The following is a 22,730-nucleotide window of genomic DNA, read 5'->3' on the forward strand; positions in this document are numbered from 1 at the left end:
GTTTTTCCTATTATTAAAAGTTATTTGTGGATAGGTATCTCATAATTTTTATACTGAATAATTTGTAATTTTTGGATTAATCAAAGATTTTTATTTGAGTGTTTGTGGTTGACCGTTCATTATATTTTTTTTTCGTTTTTTTGAGTGGTTTGTGTGAGTGGTCGCTTTTGCCGGCCATTTCTCAGTGCAAATGGTTTAACAACCCTAATTAAAATATCCACTAAATAATTAGGACGATAATTTGGAGTGGGCCTTATTTTAACTTTATAATTGGTTGAACAAGAAAGTAATCCGTATTTGGATTTTAATACTCCATCTTATTGCATAATTGATTAACGTGTAACAGCTAGAGCTAACACAATTAGATTTATATATAATGATAAAAAATTAGAAACTCGTTTTGTTATTATAATTAAACTAGTGTCCGTCGAAATTTCGACAGGAAATTACTTTACGTCGTGTTTATGATTATAACATAAAATAGTTTCTATAGAAATTATATTTTATTGATTTACTTTGACTATATTACTTATATCAATCGTGACCACTTTATCATATTATAAATTAAAATATTTATTTTAGTGACATGCCTATAAAATAGAGTGAGTGAGTTTATGATAAAAAAAATTCATGAATTGAATTCCTCTGGCTATGTAACTCCGAATCCTAAAGTGTGATCTATTGCATTTCATCCGTTTATTATTACATAGTATTTCATAGTAATATTTTTTTTCATCTTTCATTAAATATCTCATCTTATTTTTAGTATTTTTGATAAGTGTATCTCATATTTCAATGATTTATAGTACTGTATTCCATAAATTTTTCCACTTGCTTTCATTTACATTTATAAAAATTCACGCCATATCAAATTGAGATATCTAGTGGTTTAAGAATTGAGTAATAAATAAATAATTGTTGCTTGTACAATGAGTATTAACTTTTGGAATTTTGTAGTATTAAATTATGCTATCGCTCTTCAGAACAAATATGCCCATGTGTATCACGTTATTAGACATTAGAGATCAACTGTTCTTCTCAACACGATAATAACATTTTAAGTGAGAATTTTGTAATAAGAAATTTCTATCTACTTAATTCTTGACTGACGCAGGCGAATTCACTCATGTCTCATGTCTTATCAGATTTCGATTGGTAGAATATCTGCTTGTACTATGTCGGTTTGATGTAAATTCATATGTTTGAATGAAGTGCTAACTTGATACTAGTTGATAGCTGATATGGACAATATAATTACTTTGAATTTGGCTTTGATTTATCCGTCGTTGTTTTGGCTTGGGTTTACTCATTTACTAGTACACATACATCACCAAAAATATTTTTGTATCCCAATCATTTTTGGGGAAAAAAAAATTCCTTATTTCCAATTTATAGATGACAGTCCATTCAAAATCAATTATTTAATGGTTAACACCAAGTTTGAATTGAAGTACTATCATTGATTTCAACACTTTGAGCATCGAATTTTGACCGCTTCATTTAACTTACTAAAAATTGTTCGTTTATTCAAGTATAAAATTAGTCAAAGCTATAAAAATACCATTGCAACACTTGACTTAGCAGATAATAACTATTGACCAGTAGAAAATATTGGTTAGAAGTAAATTTACACTACTTGACTATATAAATCATGTTACAACGTTGTAAGAAATTAATATTTTACGAGGCTGTTCAGTTTGCAAAATTGTATTTTGGGATTAAAATTGGATAGCAAGTTCCAAACTTCTAAATATTAGTGCAATCCAATTTTTGAATATTATAAATTTAAGAACAATTTTATTTATTAAAGTAGTATAACTCTTATCACGAAGCTGCAACCAAGGATCAAGTCAACTTGATTAAATTATGCTAATGTGTTCCAAAGTAAGCAGTAGTAGGTAACTAACTATTAAGTGATTTACAAGAACTCCCATAGTATTTTTCTTTGAAAAACGTTTTTTTAGTTATAAGTAAAGTCTAGCTCCTGTATATAGGCTAGCCTGAATTTGGCCAATATGCTATGGCGGCTGTTTCTGTTAGTATTAATTAGGACTGCTAATATTTGCAATTATTTAATTTTTGCACACCTATCTATTAGTATTAATATTCTCCATTGACGATTTAGTTATCTAATTAGCGTTGCTAATTGGTAACGTGGTGAGAATCCACTTGAGTAGCACAAACTTTATTAGGTAGTAAAATTAATTTCAAGAAACATTATTATTCTATAAATCTATTCTTCACAATTTATTCACCACGTTACTAAATAATCTAATCTCTTCTAGTACTAAATAATAATACTGTTATAGTATTATATAAATAACTACACAAGTTAGAGCTTATAAACTTATAATAATAATAATATAATTCTAACATTGTCAAGTACTAATCAATAAATTATTTTGACTCACGGAGTGTAACAAATTTGACTTATAAATTTTGCCACGACTTATTTTTTCTCAAATCTTATCGTATTTTGACTTCAAATCAGAAAAATATTGTACTTTCAAAATTGGTGTTTAATTTCATTCGAGTTCACCTTGTTCTCCTTTAATTTATTAGACATCTCCAATGACACACTAAATCTTATTTTTGGTGTAGAAAATTTCTTAGTTATATTATAAATCCAAATACATTTTTACATTTTTTTATAGAACAATCAAATACGGATGTACTGCAAAAATTATGTGAGATATATATACTAAAAATGGTTGGATTAAAATTATTTTTTTTAGGACATATACTTAAACATGAGTTTGAGTTTGATACGAATGGTCTGAGATGTCATTACTGTATTTATTTCTAATTCGACATAAGATAAATCAATAATTTGATTCAGTTGACACGAGCAACAATTGAACGATAAATTTCAAAATAACTAAGTCACTCAACAATTGTGGAAAAAAGACGCAACCTTAGCCCATGAATATATAATAATCCACGCATAAAATATAATATAGAAAAATTTGAGACTGCAAACTATTCGATATATACTATAGTAACAAAAAACTACATAGTCACTAGAGTATATTCGATAAATACTAAACTAACAAATATTATAAAATAGATAATATTGAAAATTTGTGACTCCAAACTATTGATTCAGTCTGAAAATAATAAAAAAAATCACCATCACTTTCGTCTTGATTACAAAAGAATAACGCTATTTCAAAAGTTAGGGAATCAAATGATCTTATTCCAAGAATTTTTCCAATTCTTGAAATTATCCTGATTAATTTAAACAACGATTGAAAAGAATTATTGTCAAATGCAAATTGGCACACGAAGGAATAAAAGAACAAATCGAAGATATAATAATTTGCAAAATTTTATGTTATCTGAGAAAAAAACACATTTGAATGAATATTTATTTGGAGTACTAAAAAGATCATTTTTTTTATTGAGGAATAAAGCATAAACTTAAACAAATACACTTCACATACGCCAACGGTGTTCTGAGATACCTCAATTTGTCTCATTGCTTCAATTGTTTCATTACTTCTTAGCTTTCACAATTTGTTTTGGTAAATTCTTTGAAATTGATGACATTTTCATTTTAATTTTCACTGGAATCCTTATTATATAGTAGAGCCCAACACCTCTCATCTCTCTCTCTCTCTCTCATCAATTTTTTTCTATAGTTTGCCATCCTTGACCAACCCGAAAGCAGCAGTGCCAGTGGTGTTTGCTACTTATATCTCTGGGTTCTTGTAATAAAGGGGTGTGGGAAAGAAAGCATCTTTTTGTCATTTCTGAGCTTTCTTTGCATTTCAGTGTTGATACACCATGGCTCTAAACTTGATGCCTCCCACTGAAATCAAGACTCTGTCTTTCTTGGATTGCTCCAAATCGAATTACAATCTTAATCCTCTCAAGTTTAAAGGTATTGTGTAGCCTCAAATTTGAATCTTTTTGGAGTTTTGGGGTGCTGTGATTTCGAAGTAGTTATTTTGTCTTCTTCCATGTTGATTATGAGGCTGTTATTTGTTTGGGATAAGAAAAGAATAGTATAAAGCTGGTGACTACAACTAATTCTTGCTTTTCCTTTTTGATTTTGTATTTTTATAATTCTGGAGATGTTGTGTCAGTTAATAATTTCAAATATTCATCTTTTGGTATCCAAGGTAATTATTGATTCATTTTTCCTGATTCCCATTTGTGGAGAATGATTATAGATGCTGATGTGTTTCTGGTGCTGTTTTTGACTTGCTGAAGATTCCATTTTTTGTAAAAATAAAATAAAATTGGAGTGTCAAGTCATCTTCCCCTGTTGAGATGCATCTTTACAAGTATATGTTGTTTGTTATTCTGAATTATACAAGATTCTGTTGGATTTTTTTGTTTAGGTGGATTTGCTTTCAAGAAGAAGGATAGTAGATGCACTGCTTCGAAGAGAGTCCATTGCTCGGCACAGCCCCCTCCTCCTCCGGCTTGGCCCGGGCGGGCTGTTCCTGAGCCCGGTCGTGTGACTTGGGAGGGCCCGAAGCCTATTTCGGTTATTGGATCCACTGGCTCCATTGGAACTCAGGTGAATATATAGTACTATTTGTTATGTTGTGTTTGAGACTGTCTAGAAATGAATACTTCTCCAACCGAGGTTGTTGGAGTTATTATGCTCATTCATATATGTGGTGATGGCTCTATTGATATTCTTGATTTTTGATGGCTATATTGAGATGTGACTGTCAAATTATTCACCTAAATTCTACTCATTTTATTTATTACCTGTTAGTGTCAGCTGTGACTGGTGGATTGTTCTTGCTTTTTGATGAGGCATGTGTTTGGTTGCTTATGAGCTGACTTCACTCTTTGCAGACGCTCGACATAGTTGCTGAAAATCCAGATAAATTCAGAATCGTCGCTCTTGCTGCTGGTTCAAATGTCACCCTCCTTGCTGATCAGGTGATTTTATTGATATACTCAAGAAAAATCTAGGACTAATCATTTAACCTGCTAAAGCAATGGAATTATTTCGTGAAATCATGATTTAAAAAAAGTGAATGTCATAACTCACTAACACCTCTCCAGATGATCTGATTCTGTTATCTAATGCTCATATTGCAGGTGAGGGCTTTCAAACCAAAATTAGTATCGGTTAAAGACGAGTCATTAGCTAGTGAGCTCAAAGAGGCTTTGGCTGATGTCGAGGACAAGCCTGAAATTATTCCGGGAGAGCAAGGAATGGTTGAGGTTAGCTTATATATGCTCTATAGCTGCTAGTGATATAGGTAGATATAATTTGCTCGCCATCTCTTTGACACCGGCTGTCTTCTCCAGGTTGCACGACATCCCGATGCTGTTACCGTAGTCACGGGAATCGTTGGATGTGCTGGTTTGAAGGTAATCTTCAATGCCACATGGATTTACCTTAATCAGTACTGTTTCTAACTAATCTTAATAAAAGCTGCAAATTTTAATAGTACTAAATTCCGTTTCTTCTGTTCGATTGATATGCATTCTGCATCATTGCTGGTTTTCTTTGGGTACCATCGACCTTTTCTCGTTTACAAAAGCTTCTTTTTTCACTCGTTTTAAATTGGCGAAGATGTTTGATGTTTCAACAGACTCCACTGGATTATCAAAGTTGCAACACATTTTTTTCTCCTTCTCTTGCAAATGTGTTGCAATAAATAGGGAGTAATATTTTCCGAAATCTGATCTTTTCTGATTTATCAGCCGACAGTGGCTGCGATAGAAGCTGGAAAAGACATCGCTTTGGCCAATAAAGAAACTCTGATTGCTGGAGGGCCTTTTGTCCTTCCTCTTGCGAAGAAGCATAACGTCAAGATTCTTCCTGCAGATTCCGAACACTCTGCTATATTCCAGGTATGTTTAAAGGTGTCTGAACAACGTCTAAATGTATGCAATGTTACTAGAAAGATTAACTCGAGTTTTTGGATGTGCTAAAACTTCAAATCCATCACTAAACTGCCCTTATAAATGGAATGTTTTATCTTACAGTGTATCCAAGGTTTGCCAGAAGGTGCTTTGAGGCGTATTATTTTGACTGCATCCGGGGGTGCTTTTAGGTATGCCAATTTGTTACACGGAGAAATTGTTTAGAAATTCCTGCATCCGTATATTAGCATCCATAGCGTAAACATACTGTCCTCATAGTTTTCGATACTTGATAGTTTTGCTAATCATGTTGTGCAACGATACTGATAACACTGTCGATGATAGGGATTTGCCGGTTGAGAAATTGAAGGAAGTTAAAGTAGCAGATGCTCTAAAGCATCCTAACTGGAACATGGGAAAGAAAATCACAGTGGACTCTGCAACCCTCTTTAACAAAGTAGGTTTCTGCTCAGTTTTTACGAACATTGCTTCCATTTGCAGCATCGTTCCCTCGACTAAGTGCATAAGTATCGATAAGCTGTTTTTATGCTTTGGTCAAGTCAAGAACAAAGACTAATCGAGTGGCTTTCATTTTGGCAGGGTCTAGAAGTTATAGAAGCTCATTATTTGTTTGGGGCCGAATATGATGATATCGAGATCGTTATCCATCCTCAATCCATCATACATTCGATGATCGAAACACAGGTAAATCCATCTTCCTGCTCTCATTACTGGTTTAGCTCCCTCGATTCTCTCTTCACATATTTGTCTATTCAGGATTCATCCGTGCTAGCGCAGTTGGGATGGCCCGACATGCGTCTGCCTATTCTGTACACCTTATCGTGGCCAGAGAGAATCTACTGCTCCGAGATTACATGGCCTCGCCTCGACCTCTGCAAGTAACTACCACGCCCTTGCAAGTATCGAAAAACACTTTTTTTTCTTGCTTAAGTAGAACTGACTTCGTATCGTGATGGTTAGGGTCGACCTGACGTTCAAGAAGCCTGACAACACCAAATACCCGTCGATGGATCTTGCTTATGCTGCTGGACGGGCGGGAGGCACCATGACCGGTGTTCTTAGTGCAGCCAACGAGAAAGCAGTTGAAATGTTCATCGACGAGAAGTGAGTATTTCAAGTCACATAATCAAGAAAGCGCAACGTTGTTGAATAATCGAAGCTATCATATTTCTGCACATAAAACTACACACGGGCACGTTAGTGAGCGTGCTCGTCTTCTGATGAATGCACGATTATCATCGCAGCTGCTGATGATGGATCATTTTTGTGTGTGTTGCAGAATCAGTTACTTGGACATATTCAAGGTTGTGGAGCTGACATGTGACAAGCATCGAGCGGAGATGGTGGCGTCGCCTTCGTTGGAGGAAATCGTGCACTACGACCTGTGGGCGCGGGAGTATGCGGCTGGCGTGCAGCGGTCGGCCGGTTTGAGTCCTGCTCTTGTATGAGCAGAGGTTGATGAGAATGATCTTCAACTGGAAAAACTTGTTCATTTATGATGAAAAAGAAAATGAATCATGCGACATTATGAAACATGAAATAGATCAGAAGAGAGTCACATGATTTTGTGTTTTTTGATACTCATCATCAAGTGTAAATTTGATAGCAATGTTTCAATGTCCCTTTCTAAAAAGGTCATTTTGTGAGGGAGAAATAAAAATTGAAAGATATATGGGTAGTTTTGATTTTATTTGGTATATGCCTGTCGTAATTGGCTAAAAATGCCAAAAATGTTATGTTATGTTTAATTTTTTGCAATTTAATTTAAATATATAATTAAAAATGGAAAATAAATGGAAAAAGTACGTGAATAGTGTAAGTGCCCAATGGTTGTGGTATGGTGCTCATGCCACTACGGGGCTATAATCAATGTCGAACTATTGAACCGTCATTGTTAGTTTGTTTTAGGTCATTTTATAAAATCCGGATTTGAAAAATACGGATGCCATTGTTATATCATTTTAGGTCATGCTAACTATCATGATCTAAAAACTGGCTAAGAATGACCTCCATTTTGTCTAAAAATGACCTTCGGGTATTGTTCTATGGTTTTGCAATAAGATTGAGTTTTGCACATATCATAATCCATGCCACTAGTGCTAAGTGTTGCGGATGCCCGCTCTAATTTTTGTGCTGAGACTACCTTGTCAAATTATAATTCTAGTAATATTTGTGTTCGATTGCTCAAGATTAACTTGTTACGATATTACTGAAGATTAGTTTTATCATATAAGAAAGACAAAGATTTATACTAAGATTAATCATATTTGATATTGTCTCGATATTAAATCTTGAACTTTATCTACTTAATTGAACATTATTATGACTCAAATCATATCTAATCTAGCGCCCCAAATCGAAATGAGAAATATGAGAATTTCAGTTGTTGGGCATAATTCCTTTAGTTATTGGGCTTTGAAGTTTTAGTTTTAGCTAAATTATTGTTTCTTTTCAATTTAAAAAATGCTGAATTAAAGTATCGGGAACCTTATAGTAAATATTGGTGGGCAACAAATTAGAATATATTAAAATAAAATTCAACAAAACAAACTTAAACACCTATCCAAATTCACCAGTCCATATAAAATCTCTAGATTAAAGATAATACCTTTAACTAATTTATTTCCATTTACATAATAGATAGGAAACAATCTTTGTTAGTGGTGGAACATTGTTATTGGCTGACTCACAGCTACGGATTAAATGTCTTTATCTTAAAAAATTAGCCTTATTTTTCTCTTTAGTTTATGGCCCATGAAAATGAACTTATTGTTACCTTACATTAAATGTTTGATGTTTATGGATTTGAGATTCAATTATTCATAATTTGGAGTGTGACACTGGGTCGAAATGACAGACCAACCAAACAATTCTTATTTCCCAAAACTTATAAACTCAACCAAACAATTCTTATTTCCCAAAACTTATAAACTCAACTAATTTCTAGATTTGGCATTTGCCAACCAACACTCATTATTAGACATTTCATCTCCATTGCCACTAACCAAACTACAATTTTAATGTAAACTATGCTACTATTATTAACTAAAATTGACAATACATGATGACATTTCATACAGTGCGATTCGAAAAATCTTCAATCGTTTTGAGTTCTAATATTCGATGAAAGTCTAAATCTTAGTTCCAAATCCGTGCACAAGAAGATTATGATAAATGAATTTACTAGAAATTCAGATATATTGGAATAATATGATGCGTGTGAACTTATTTAGTACTACTACTACTACTCCTTACTTATAACATCCAGAGTAATTTTTACTACTTTATGGATAGTATATAGAGAAAAATTAGGGTTTTAAGTTGTATGGAAGCAAAATATTAAGTGGACATTGGTGAACTCCACTCATCACAAAAAGGCATTTGGAAAATAATATAACGTCTCAGTCCTATGTGTCAAAATATTTATAAAGTATAATTAAATATACATGTTCAATTATATGAATTATATATAGGTGACCACAATATCCTATTTACTAAACCATCATTTTTTTTTACTTTCTCATTTTTACAAGCTATGAACAATATATAGGTGACCACAATATGCTACATATGGAAAGTACAATTTGGCCCATGTCACATGCTCTACTATTCGATTGATTTAAATTTGATTTTATTTGTTTCTTGTTATTTCTATTCGTTCATAAAGTTGACTTGGAGATCACTTACTAGTCTAGCCATAATTGGATAAACTATATAATGTGTAAAACGCACAACTTGATGAATAGACCGTTACCAACTTAAGTTTGGTGTGTTTTGATTTGAGGTTTATATTCTAATAGATCCCCTAAAATCAAGTGAATATTCTTTTTAATCAGTACTAGTATATATATATTTTTTTTACGCTATTTTTTTAATCGTATGGTCTTATTTAATGGTTCATCAGAGTAATATATGTTTATATTAGCACAGTATTCAAACTTTTACCATCTCATTGACTAATTATGTTGTGTAAGTACTTCACTACTTGCGATAATGAACAAAAAAATATCTAAACAATTTTAGTTGCGGATAGGGACATGACTATTAATCTAAAATATATACTCTTTCGTTCCATAATAAGTAGAATTATTTTTCTATTTTGAGCATTTTATAATAATAGAGTCATTTCTTTTTTGGTAAAAAATTACTTTTTCTCACTTTTACTTTTTCTTCTCTCTTCTACTTTATTATCCTTTTATCTAATACTCCATCGTCCCGTTAAAAATAAAACGTTTTTCTTTTCTGAGATATCTTATTAGAAATGAAACGTTTCCTAAATTGGAAACAACACTGTTTCTACTTTTTCTTCTCTCTTCGTTAACTCGTAACAAACACTGCATAAAATCTTGTATCGAAGAGTAAATGTTTCATATTTAATACTCCCTTCGTTCCATAATAACAGAGGCATTTCTTTTCGGCATAGAGATTAAGAAAAATTGTGTTAGGTAAGTTAAGTAAAGGGAGAATAAAGTGGAAAATGAAAAAGGTAGAGGGATAAAGAGAGAGTAAAGTAGGTATGGAAAAATGTGTTGACTTTTACTAAAAAGGGAAATGACTCTATTACTATGAAACGTACTAAAATGACAAAATGACTCTATTACTATGGAACGGAAAGAGTAGGACGAAGGGAATACATTACACACATTTTTCTTAATATTCGTGCCAGAAAAAAATGTCTCTACCATTATATAGGAAGTACTAATTAATTTGAAACGGAGGGCAAAAACACAAGGCAAATCAATTATCAACTCTAAAAAAATAGGCATAAAACCGTCAAAAGATGCCTAAGGCCAAAAATCTTGGATTATCTAGTGATAGAGTAAGTTGGTCTCATGGTATAGTGGTTGATTTCAACCTAAAGACAAAAGTATCGAGTTCAAGTTATACACATGGTGCATGTGTTTGTGAGTGTAAACCCCTTTGGCAGGATATTTATGAAAAAAAATGGAAGTTAAAGACATTTTCTATAATACTTTGAAAGTCCCAAATAATATTTGAACACTAAAAATTGGCGATATATAAAACACTATTAATCTTTTTCTTTATGAAAAACGCTGAAAATTAGGGATTTATATTACTATAAATTTGTGAGAGTTTAGGATAATTTTGAAAATTAATAATATAAGCACAAAATGTCATCAACATCTGAGCTCCAATCCAAGAATCTGAACACACAAAATATTTCACACAAAACCTAATACTATATCATGACCAATATTGAAATTAAAAGAGCTATGATAATCAAGCAGGAATGCCCTCAAAAGGATAGTCATACATATTACATAAATACTATATTACTACTACTCAATAAATCTCTGATTGTGTGGGGAAACTCTTTGCACACTGCCAAAAAGCAATATATAGGAGAAAACATGTAGCTGAAAATTCATCTATATGTCACATGCTCCATCATCTTTTCCCTTTTTGCTCTCTCTCACTCACTTTATAGAAATATGTCACTTAATTTCCGATAATTATGCCATCTCTATTGCTTCAATTAATTCGAAATTATTTGCAAACCCTTTTCTGGTACTCCATTTGTTAGTACTTGCCTCTGCAACAGCATTGTGCATGTCATGGGTTTTATTGATTTAACTTATACTAGTACATAGTTAACATTTACTTATGTATAATCAACTAAAATTAAAAAGTCACATCACATTTTCCAAATCATAATTTGCATGCAATTAGGGAAGAAGATTGTAGTATAGGAAATAGGGCAGTGATAATTGCAGCAGTGGAAAAAGAGCATTTCATTCCCTTTTCCCATTTTCCAAGAAGTGTCCAATGCTTTTGCAGTGCTATTCAATAGAAAAATTGTTCCATTAATTTGGACCATGACCAAGACCCAATTTCTTTCACAAACTTTTTTAATACGGAGTAATTATTTTTTGTAGTGATACTATTTTTTCTCTTTCCAATCAACAATGATTTGATTGATTCTCATTTATTTTCTAGTGACTCCAATTTTTGATCTATGAATAAAGGAAAACGTCTAATTAATTAAATTGTATTTTATTGTCAATAAGGACAATATTGATATCTTAAGACAAATAGATTACATAAACTTATATTTAAACAAAATTATATGACTCCAAAATACTGATAACGTTGGCATCCAAATTCTTCCTCTCCAACAAAGATTTTAGGCGAGGGTTGATCCTTTTCTTGAAGGTCTTTGTACATGGTTTTTTCTTTTGGGCTATTTTTGCTTTTCGTTGGTTTTTTCCAAGGTTCTTTTATATTAGTGTTATGGTCTTGTTAGGATTTTGGTAGCGTTTGAGTTCTAAGGGAGTTTGTTAGCTGGAACAGTTTTAGTACTCCCTCCGTCCTATTGAAGATGACTCACTTTCCTTATTGGTTTGTCCCAATCAAGATGACCCATTGCTTAAAATGGAAACCCCTTTATCTCTACTTTATTCTCTCTCTATTACTTTACTCTCTCCACTTAACACACAAAATAAAGTTGCATAAAATCCCGTGTCGTCCAAGAAATGGGTCAACTTCCTTGGGACGGAGGGAGTACTTGGCTTTGCCGTCTTGCGAACTTGTGCTCACCACTCATGGTTTGAGCCTTTTATTTTTATCAAAAAAACTGATAACGTTGGTAATGTATCCAATCAGAGATATTTGGTGGAATTAAAGTTTTGTGATTAGTATCTGACTTTTGGATTTGATTAATTAATGTTCCTAACCCTACATTTTATTTAGATGTTATGTTATGTGCCTTAAAAAACCTACAAAATTAATCAAATAAATCATGAAAATATTGACTAGCACAACCATAATTTAGATATAATAGGGAAGAGATAAAGAAATTGTAGAAGAAAAGGTAGCACATACATATCCTGAAAATGACTACCATCCAACATGAACAAGAAAACTATGTCTCCAATTATTAAATTTGATCCAAGTGGTGGTAGTTCACATAGTCATATTCCTAATCCAGATCTTTATTGACTTTGCAAATTAAACACACACAAATTTCGCTAATTGCGATTTCACAATAAATTTAAAAAATTACATACTTTTATGCATGACATTGAAATTTTGTGTTTCTTTATATTAATTAAGATTACAGGTGTACTTAACACAAGAAATTATATTTGTAATTACTCGGTTTGTTCTTCCGATTTATGAATTGGGATGGGATAATTTAAATTAAGATGTGAAACCGAGATTTAGTCATAACCTTGATTAGTTAGATGGTTAATGAACAATTCCGAGGTGATTAAACTTTTTGTGACAATATTGACACTTTTCTAATTATGTCATGTCAACTTTTTCCACATGATATTGGTAGTTTGCGATTACAAATTGACAACCGCAATCGCATTTTTCATTTGTTTTTAGTTTAGGGGGAGAATTTTCGAGAATAAAATTTTGATTATTAACTATACAATCTATATATTGACTTCATCAAATAAATTTAACCATTAAATTTGATTTGAGTTCTAGGGGGTTTATTATTATGGTTTTCGAGGATGCCTTTTTAATCGGAGAAGTGTATCAAATTTGGTTTGAAAAAGTATAAATTTACACTTTTTTTAAGGAACGAAAATAGTGGAGTTTGTTTTTTGTAAGTCCCTCTATTTAAAGAGAAAATCTTCAACGTTACAAAGAAATGAACACATCATTTTATACTAAAATTATAATAATTGAATGTCATTTTAACACCAGCAAAGTCAAAATTATGCAATCCCAATAACACAATTTATTTTTTATTTTTACTTGCGGTGCATACTATTTTCCTGTTTGAGTATTATGTCGAATGCTACAAAATGTGTAAATTCCACATTTTGCTAGTCACAGAGTAATGTGAAATTTGAAATTTGCTATTAAAATTATCGTCTCAAAATAAATTTATCTTCAGATGTTAGTGCTGAAATGTCATGGAACTATAATGTGAAGAGCAAAATATGATAAATGAGAACTTTTCATATTAATTAATAATAAAACAGTAGGACAATTTCGTTACAAGTTAGAACATTCCAAACGAAGTATTCAGATTCACATGGAGTTTAGAACCCCAGAAATTTATACTTCCTTGCCGAAATGAAACTTAAAATACTGACCATTTCAAAACTTTGGTGGCCAAACTTGTGAATGAATTAAATGAATTTTCCATATCACAAAAATTCGCATTTACACTATTTATGAGAAATGATGTTATAAAAGATAACAATAGAATTAACCAAAAAGTAAAAGTAAAATAAAAATGGAGTCGTTTTCGCATTACATATTATGAAAAGGAAAGATGATATTAGCAATTCACATCAAAAAAAGGAAAAGAAAATCCCCATTGATTAACAAATAAATATACTAATCTGTATATAAAATTATTTTTTTTAAAAAAGCAATCAAAATTCAAAACGGCTGCAAATTCTTACTGAATCCATTTACATTGGCGAAAAGCCCTACTAAATCCTGTTTATACGGCAAATACGAGCGCCGCTTCTCGCCGCCGTGCACCGGCAGCGGCGGAAGCGGTGGCGCCGCCGCGGATTTAACCTTTCCACCGCCGCTCACCGTCACCGGCGCCACTTTGCCTCTGTCTTCACTCTGTTTCTTTCTCGAATTCGAATTCAATACGCTGAAATCATCCTTACTCCCCTCGCTCCGGCTCCGATTCAGCAAATCCTTCACCTTGAATTTCCACCGCTTCGAATTCGATCCCGTGGAGCTGCTCTTTTTGCACCGCGCCTCCGCCTCCGCCTTGTTCGGCGGCCGCCACACGCAGTACGAGTCCGCCGGAACTCCGTCCAGCTCGTCCGCGTCCGACGACGAGCACGACGACGTCGTATTCATCGTCATCGGCGTTTCTCGCTCCTCGTTAAACAGTTTCCGCAGCGGCAGCCGAATCGTCGGAGCATTCTCGCCTAATTCCTTCCGATTTTCCCGCGGAAATTCGGTACCGTACAAATCTCCGTTGAAAACCGGGTAGACCGGTCGAATCTGGCCGTTGTGGAAGATCTCGTCGGCGGAGATCGGAGAAGGCGGATCGGAATCTCTCGCCGTCACGAAAGCGAACTCGAATTCGTCGTCGTCGTCGACGCGATTTTGATTTTCTACATAATCAGAATCTCCTTCCTCAACGCTATTCTTCACGAAATCAGAATTCGCAAACTCCTCAGAATCAGATCGTCGATTTGGCGAGATATGCTCGAAGTAAAACTCGTCGTCGTAGATTTCGTGAGAGGCGAGCTCGTCGACGACGCGCGCGGCGATTTCGGCGAGTTTAGTGTTGGAATAGGTGTTGAAGCTGGGGGAGAGCGATATTGCAGAGCTCGCCTGCATCTTCTCAGTTCAAATTCTCTGAAAATTCACCTTCGATGAATGATTAATTACGGAATAAACAGTATCACATAAAATATCGCTACGAAATGGCTGAAAATTTTGAAGTTTGAGGGAGGAGATGGTTGGTTGAAATGGCGGAAAGTGTGGGGATTAGCAGTGGGGATTAGCAGTTTATATTGTTGATTGGCTGTGAATTCAATTCACATAGAGAGAGAGAGAGAGAGATTTTTAAAACGTAAAAAGTTAAGAGAGAGAAATTAGAGAGAGAGAGATATAAAACGCTACGCGCCACGGGAAGGCTGTGATCGTCTGAGTGACGGTGTAGCAAGCGCATATATGTGCCACGTGTTTGATAAACTTTCTTTTTGGTTGATATATGAATTATTATATTCAAGAGTAAATTTTGAGATTATTTTATTTAAAAACGATTATAGCTTTATTATATTATTCAGTTAAGATTAACATCTAATATTCAATCATATAAATCAAATATAATGTTTCTTCTATTTCATAGCAACATATATTTTTTATTTTAGGCATTTAATAATAGTAGAGTTATTTTCTTTTTTTAGTTAAAAGTGTAACACATTTTCTCACTCTTCGTGTCAAAAAGAAATGTTTCCACTATTATAAACAAAGGGAGTACTTTACTTTTCATTCGTCCAATTGCATGTGATTGTTTTCTTTTGGACATGAAATTTAAGAAAATGATAGTACTAATATATATTAACAAGATGGAGAGAGCAAAGTATGAGAAATATGGAGAGAGTAAAGTACGAGAGATAATAAAAGTAACTAGATACTAGGGAGTAGTATTTTGTTTTTAGCTAAAAATGTAAATCAATCACTTGTAATAGAACAATCAAACGAGAAATATCAATCACTTGCTATAAAAAAGGATGGAGTACAGATATAATATTTCAAATTGAACGAACCCTAAATATTTGTTTATGACATTTGACTGAAAGTATTCACGTAGATTGTAACTCATCCGTCCCATTATAAGTAGAGCATTCATAAATTTGCACGATATTTTACGCAGTTTTGTTTTTGTGAATTGAGTATGCATCTTTGTGTTGTGAAGCATCATTTATTAATTTATTCTATTTTTTTTTTAATATGAGAAATTCGATATGAGCATGCACAAAATTAAGAGTATGGACTAGATTTTATTGTATTGTCTTATTGGGTAAATTCATTAGAAATTCGATATATTTGATTATACTTACTAGTACTGTTATTCATTAAATTCAAATAATCAGATTTATGTCTTTGTAAATATATATATATATATATATATTGTGTTTTAATTGTGTAAATTTGTTTTTTTTTATCAAGGACGTCTTTTAAGAAATCTAAAATTGTCTTTTTTTTAAAAAAAAAAAAAAAAAAACTTTGTCAGAAATCATCTTTAGGAGTACTAAGCAAATACAGTGGAAGATGGCAAAACACATTGATTTGAGAAAGAGAGAACAACATGTTAAAACGATAAATAGATGTAAAATGTACATGTATGTATTGGGAGTAATATTTTCAAAATATATTATTGATATATCTTTTGTAGATTGATTGTGTAAATGATTATACTGTCGTAATAACTTGTGCTAAGGATATTGTAATGAAAAAGAAGAGAAAAAAATTAATATTTTTATAAAATGCACGAAAATGGAAATAACCCATGATTTTATAGCTTGTATTATGCTTAGCAAAGAAGTCTTCTAAATAGATACAAAAAGTTAATTGAAAAAACCTTTTAATGAATATTATCGAAAATGTATACGACATAGTGTTATGATATTGCCTTTTCTCAACCAAAGTAAAAGGTAAATATTATTTTCCCCAATAACTAAAGATTGCTTATAATGCCTCTATGGAATATGGATGTACTTAAAAGGCAAATTGCCTTCTTACTTTCTCAAATGGCTTTGATCATACTTAAAATCTTAAATAGAGCAAGTATAATGGGTTTTTTTTTTTTTGAAAAATAAGATTTCAATTGACTTAGAGCTAGAGTTGAATCTGTAATTCAGTATAGCTAGTAACTAATACTACTTTTTAAAATTATAGTATTATGTATTAATGTTGAATCTGTAATTTAGTAATAATAATTTAAAATTTAGTATTATTATGATGCAATAAATGTAAAGTTGGTTATAAAACATGACATCAAATATAAAGTACAAGCTGTCAGTGATTTTTTAGATTCCAAAGTACATTAAATAAATCGAATTTGATAAATTGTGATACTAATATAATCAATAAGTAAAAAATTAAGATCGCGCATTTAAATTTATATATTCCCCTAGCTAGTTCTATAAATAATGTCACATTTTTATTTTTAGTTTATCCCATAAAAAATGTCACATATTTTATTTTATTTTTTAAAAGATATGATTCATATCATTATACTCCATAAAAAATACATTTTCTTTTTCCACCCATGTAATACAAAACCTTCTAAAATTTCATATCAATCCCACGAGTGCGACATTTTTTTTGGGAGCCAGAGAGTATATAGTAGTCTAATTTTGAATATTTCGTAATTGATTATTCACTTTGGATGTACTCAGTCTGGTCTGGTCTCCACTCTTGCATAAAAAGTGGATTAGAATAAAAAATGAAGTATGTGACAAATATCGTGCAAAAGTTCTTTATTTATATAGGTATATATGTTTTTCACCCAACGCAAAATTCGTCTCAACCAACATGTGAGTATGTGACAAAAAAAAAATATGGATGAGAAATATATTTGGTCATATATAGAAAGGTCGCAAATTATATAAAGTAATAGTACTACTAGAAAATATCACCAGCTAAAATAGTTTACATTTCTTTAATATTATATCCAAGTTTTATGTATAGCTTAATGATAAAAATTTGGATAGGCGTAAATAAAATGTTAATATGCTATAGAGTATAAAGATAACATCCTTCTATTCTATGTATTGACGTTTAACGTTTCTATAGCACTGTATTGTTTTTTTAGGGTCGTCCGGTTTGTAAAATTTTATCTTAAAATTAAATATGTACTTAGTTCGTTTGGTTCAAAAGATTTTATTCCACAATTCAATCCTAGATAGATAATCATGTAATAATTAGTTATGATCAACCCCAACTCTAATTAAAATAATCTCATAACTTAATCCTAGTTAGATTATATCATGTTACTATTTTATTTAGTAAAACGAACGCCGCTTTAATCTATTTGTGACATGACTTTATATAGCTAATATGCGTGTTTTATTTTCGTCAGAATGTATTTAATTTTATACTACTATATCACTAGAAACAAAATAATATTACTACTCTCCAATCTTAGACAAAAAAATCAGATCAAATAACTGGGTCAATTTACACTAATTTATTGTAGATAGTAGTAATAATTTGTGCTACGAATAATGGAAAGAAATAGAAAATAAAAATATATATATATTTTTATGAGATGCAAGAAAATGGAAATAATCTATGCATGAGAGTAAAATATAAGTACTCCCAACTTTTATAGCTTTATTACGCTTTGCAGAGAAGTCATATTTAGTTGAAAAACCTTTTAATGAATAATATCGAAAATGTACACGTCCACAATGTGTATTTTCTCATCTCTACCAAAGTAAAAATAGATAGTACTACTAATTATTTTCTCCAATAATTAAAGATCGCTTAATTATAATGCCTCTATAATAGGATACACAAGTCAAGATCATTAAAGGCAATTTGCCTTCTGACTACCTCAATTGTTGTATTTGATATACTTTGATAATATAATGCTTTTTTATTCGAAAAATAAGATTTCACTTGATTTAGAGTTGGGGTTGAATCTGTAATTTAGGAGTAATAAATTTGGATTTTTTTAGAAAATATTAAAATATTGTGTGTTACAAGCAAACTAGAGTTAACCTCATCATCCAATTTCAATTTAAGGAAATACTACAAGATACTTTTTAAAATAAATATATATTAATATACTTTTTTAATCTACACACATTTTCCATTAAATTCAAAATCATGGTTGCTTTTTCATACAAAATGAATTATATAAATATTTTGCAACCATTACTAAAATTTCCAACATATAAATCCCCTTCCAATTGATCACCTGAATAAAATTCAATTTTGAAATCTGTCAAATTCGACAAAACTCAATCTTTTTCTTAATCATGAAGTTCCTTCAAATTGACGAATGATTGTAAATAGTGTTGGAATGAGATCACATAATATCAGGAGAATATTGTGTGATTAATAACAGAGTATATTATGCATAAATTAGAGTAGAGCAATTATTGTAAATCTAGGTTTACCATATATGTAAAATACCTAGTCTATAAATTTGAAGCCTCTGTATCATATGAATTATTTAATTAGAAAGAAAACTTCTCCCACCGATTTGTAACATGGCCTTAGAGCAGGAACGATCTTGGCTCAGAAAATTCTCATCATAGCCAAATATACCGTTTCTCGACCTTTTCATCAACTCGAAATCAGAACCGACACCCCAAAAAATGTCAGACACAGAAGATAACAAACCAGAACAGATAATCAGTTTGAAGAAAGCAGAAAACATCAAACAGGGAAACCAGAACATTAAAATTCTGACCGAGTTGAATCAGGAATACGATTCAATTCAGAGGGACATCTTGAAGGAAAAACCGACCCCATCAGTAGAGGCAGCCTACGGATGGGTGAAGACGGAGGCGGCTCGACTTCGAATCATGCCACCGGCATCGCCCTCACCCACCGGAGAAACCAACGGCAGCAATGCCGACTCGTCATTTGGGGGTGAAATCGGACACGGATTCGCGGCAACTGGACCGGGGCCCGCCACCCAGAACCAGCGACCGCCATACCGCGGCGCTCCACCGCGCCTCTCCGCCACCAGCCGATCAGGAAACCAACGGAAATCAAGGGCAGGGGCAGCGCAGGCGAAACTCGCCGTGGGAGTGAACACCGATGGAACACCATCGCGAATTGACGGAGGAAATCATGGGGAATCAGGTGGACCATGAACGGGGGTCCGTCAGGAGGACCAAACCGTCGGCGGCAATGTGAGAGGCGTCGGGAATTTCCCGGAGAGGATAGGAAATCTCGATGGAACGGCGCAAGGAGGTAGCGGGTTTGGGTTAATCCCAAACCCTAGCTTTCCTAATTTTAATACCCTTTATTTACAGTCAGCACCCCATAAGAACTTGAAATTTCAAAAAATACCCCATGTTGTTAATATTCGCCCCCCAGACTGTTCAAAAATTTCAATTGAACCCCAGACAGGTCGAAAATATCATATTTGTCCCAATTATGTGTCTAAATGTCGATTTGAACCCCTACGAGAAACTTCCGCTGCATTTCATGTTTATAATGTTATTGATGAACACTCGAAAGGTTGGATATTTGATTGTGGGGCAACTGATACCATGACTCCAGAAAGAAATGATTTTATTACTTTTGATAATGGCACGAAGTCATATATTAGAACTGCAAGTGGGGAATTGATTACTGTTGAAGGATCTGGCGTAATTAAAATTTCACCTACACTCCGACTCAAGAATTGTTTATATGTTCCTACTTTGTCTCAGAGATTGATGTCCATTAGTCATGTGACTAAGGAATTGAATTGCACGCTTCTAAGGCATCCCGACTTTTGTATTTTACAAGATATTCAGACGAAGAGGATTCTTGGGCGTGGCACTGAGAAGCGAGGACTCTATTACGTGGACGAGATAGCTCAACATGGCTGTGCAATGCTGGCTTACGGATCCACGAAACAGGAAACTTGGCTCTGGCACCGAAGACTAGGACACCCTTCTCTTGGGTATTTTAAATTGCTTTATCCGAACCTTCCAATTTCTTCTGATTTTTCATGTGAAACTTGTGTTTTGGCCAAGAGCCATAGACAATCTTTTAAGCCTACAAATACTCGTGTGAAATCCATGTTTTCTTTGGTACACTTAGATGTTTGGGGTCCCGCACCAGTGGTGGGTGGGAATGGTTTTCGATACTTTGTGACTTTTATTGATGACTGCACTAGAATGACGTGGGTTTATTTTTTGAAAAACAAATCTGATGTGTTTGATAGATTTACCTCGTTCTTTAAATTGATTGAAACACAATTTCATACCACTATTAAAACCCTTAGGTCAGATAATGGGAGGGAATTTGTTAACAGTGCTATGACCCAATTTTGCAAAGAAAAGGGAGTGATCCACCAAACCTCGTGTGCCTATACACCAGAACAAAATTGGGTTGCCGAACGGAAAAATGGGACAATCCTAGAAATGACCTGAGCTATAATGATTGAGTCCAAAGTCCCAAATTTTTTTTGGCCAGAAGCAGTTGCTACATCCATTTACCTCATCAATCGCCTTCCTACGAAAATCCTCAACATGAAAACCCCCCTTCATTCTCTATCCAAACAAGCCAAAATACCCGAACACTTGAACCTTCAACCCAAAGTCTTTGGCTGTTCCGTCTATACTCATATCCCAAAACACGAGAGAACCAAACTATCACCGTGTGCAACCAAATGTGTCTTTGTGGGGTATGAAGTGAACCAAAAAGGTTACAGATGCTATGACCCTTCCACCCGAAAAATCACCACCACCATGAACTGCAACTTCCTTGAAACTAAATTCTTTTATCACACCCACCTTAGTAGTCAGGGGGAGAGTGGTCCAAATAATTATGAGGACTATCTAAGTTGGGTTGTGTCATTGCTAAGCTCCCCGATTGAGGATTCAACAGAACCAATGGTGGTCACTGCCGCCGAGCAAGTCTCACCACAAGAACCGACTTATCCTCCCCCAACTCCTCTTCCGACGATATCCGAGGTAATACCTGAACCGAATGTTGTGAAAAACACAGTTATCACTGACCCAGTTGATACAGAAGAGAATAACACTGTGGATGGAACCACCGGGAGATACGTGCTTCCTTTCCGAAGTACAAGGGGGATCCCACTGAAAAGATATTCCCCTGAAAAGATAGGGAAGAAAAGCCGCTATGGGGTGGCAAACTTTGTGCAAGGAAATCTAACTAAGATGGCTCGTGCATTTGAGGCTGCACTGTACGAAGAAGAGGAAATCCCACAAACAGCCGAGAAAGCAATGAAGCATAAGAAGTGGAGGGAAGCAATGCTTATTGAAATGAAAGCCCTGATGAAGAATAATACATGGATCAAAAGCAAGTTGCCTGAAGGAGCTAGAACTGTCAGGTGCAGATGGGTGTTCACGATAAAGAGGAGACCAGATGGAACGATAGAAAGGTACAAGGCACGACTCGTGGCGAAAGGGTACGCCCAGACATATGGTGTGGATTATGCTGAAACATTCTCCCCAGTTGCTAAGATTAATACTGTACGTGTGTTATTCTCGATTGCTGCTAATAAGGATTGACCGCTCCACCAGTTCGATGTCACAAATGCATTTCTGCACGGAGAGTTACCTAAGCCTGTCTTTATGGAACCACCGCCAGGTTTCACAGGAGATTTCGGAGATAAAGAAGTGTGTCAACTCAAGAAGACACTATATGGGTTGAAGCAGTCACCACGAGCATGGTTTGGGAGATTTACAGAAGTGATGAAGAAG

General features: G+C 33.6%; 2 protein-coding genes across 2 annotated transcripts; one reads left to right on the forward strand and one right to left on the reverse strand.

Annotated features, from left to right (window-relative positions):
- The first annotated feature begins 3,528 nt into the window (after positions 1 to 3,528).
- Positions 3,529 to 7,556, forward strand: LOC125215382 (1-deoxy-D-xylulose 5-phosphate reductoisomerase, chloroplastic-like). The gene is made up of 12 exons (XM_048116784.1): positions 3,529 to 3,883; positions 4,347 to 4,528; positions 4,816 to 4,902; positions 5,065 to 5,190; positions 5,278 to 5,340; positions 5,677 to 5,826; positions 5,962 to 6,029; positions 6,184 to 6,295; positions 6,439 to 6,543; positions 6,616 to 6,737; positions 6,820 to 6,963; positions 7,139 to 7,556. The coding sequence occupies exons 1-12, from the start codon at positions 3,787 to 3,789 to the stop codon at positions 7,305 to 7,307; spliced, it is 1,425 nt and encodes a 474-aa protein (XP_047972741.1). The 5' UTR covers positions 3,529 to 3,786; the 3' UTR covers positions 7,308 to 7,556.
- A 6,432-nt stretch (positions 7,557 to 13,988) lies between these two features.
- On the reverse strand, positions 13,989 to 15,308 carry LOC125212519. Its single transcript, XM_048112717.1, has one exon. It carries the CDS (start codon positions 15,154 to 15,156, stop codon positions 14,227 to 14,229), a length of 930 nt encoding a protein of 309 aa, XP_047968674.1. The 5' UTR covers positions 15,157 to 15,308; the 3' UTR covers positions 13,989 to 14,226.
- Between the last annotated feature and the right edge of the window lie 7,422 nt (positions 15,309 to 22,730).

The sequence above is a fragment of the Salvia hispanica genome, chromosome 3 (assembly GCF_023119035.1).
Source record: "Salvia hispanica cultivar TCC Black 2014 chromosome 3, UniMelb_Shisp_WGS_1.0, whole genome shotgun sequence".
Taxonomy (NCBI): domain Eukaryota; kingdom Viridiplantae; phylum Streptophyta; class Magnoliopsida; order Lamiales; family Lamiaceae; genus Salvia; species Salvia hispanica.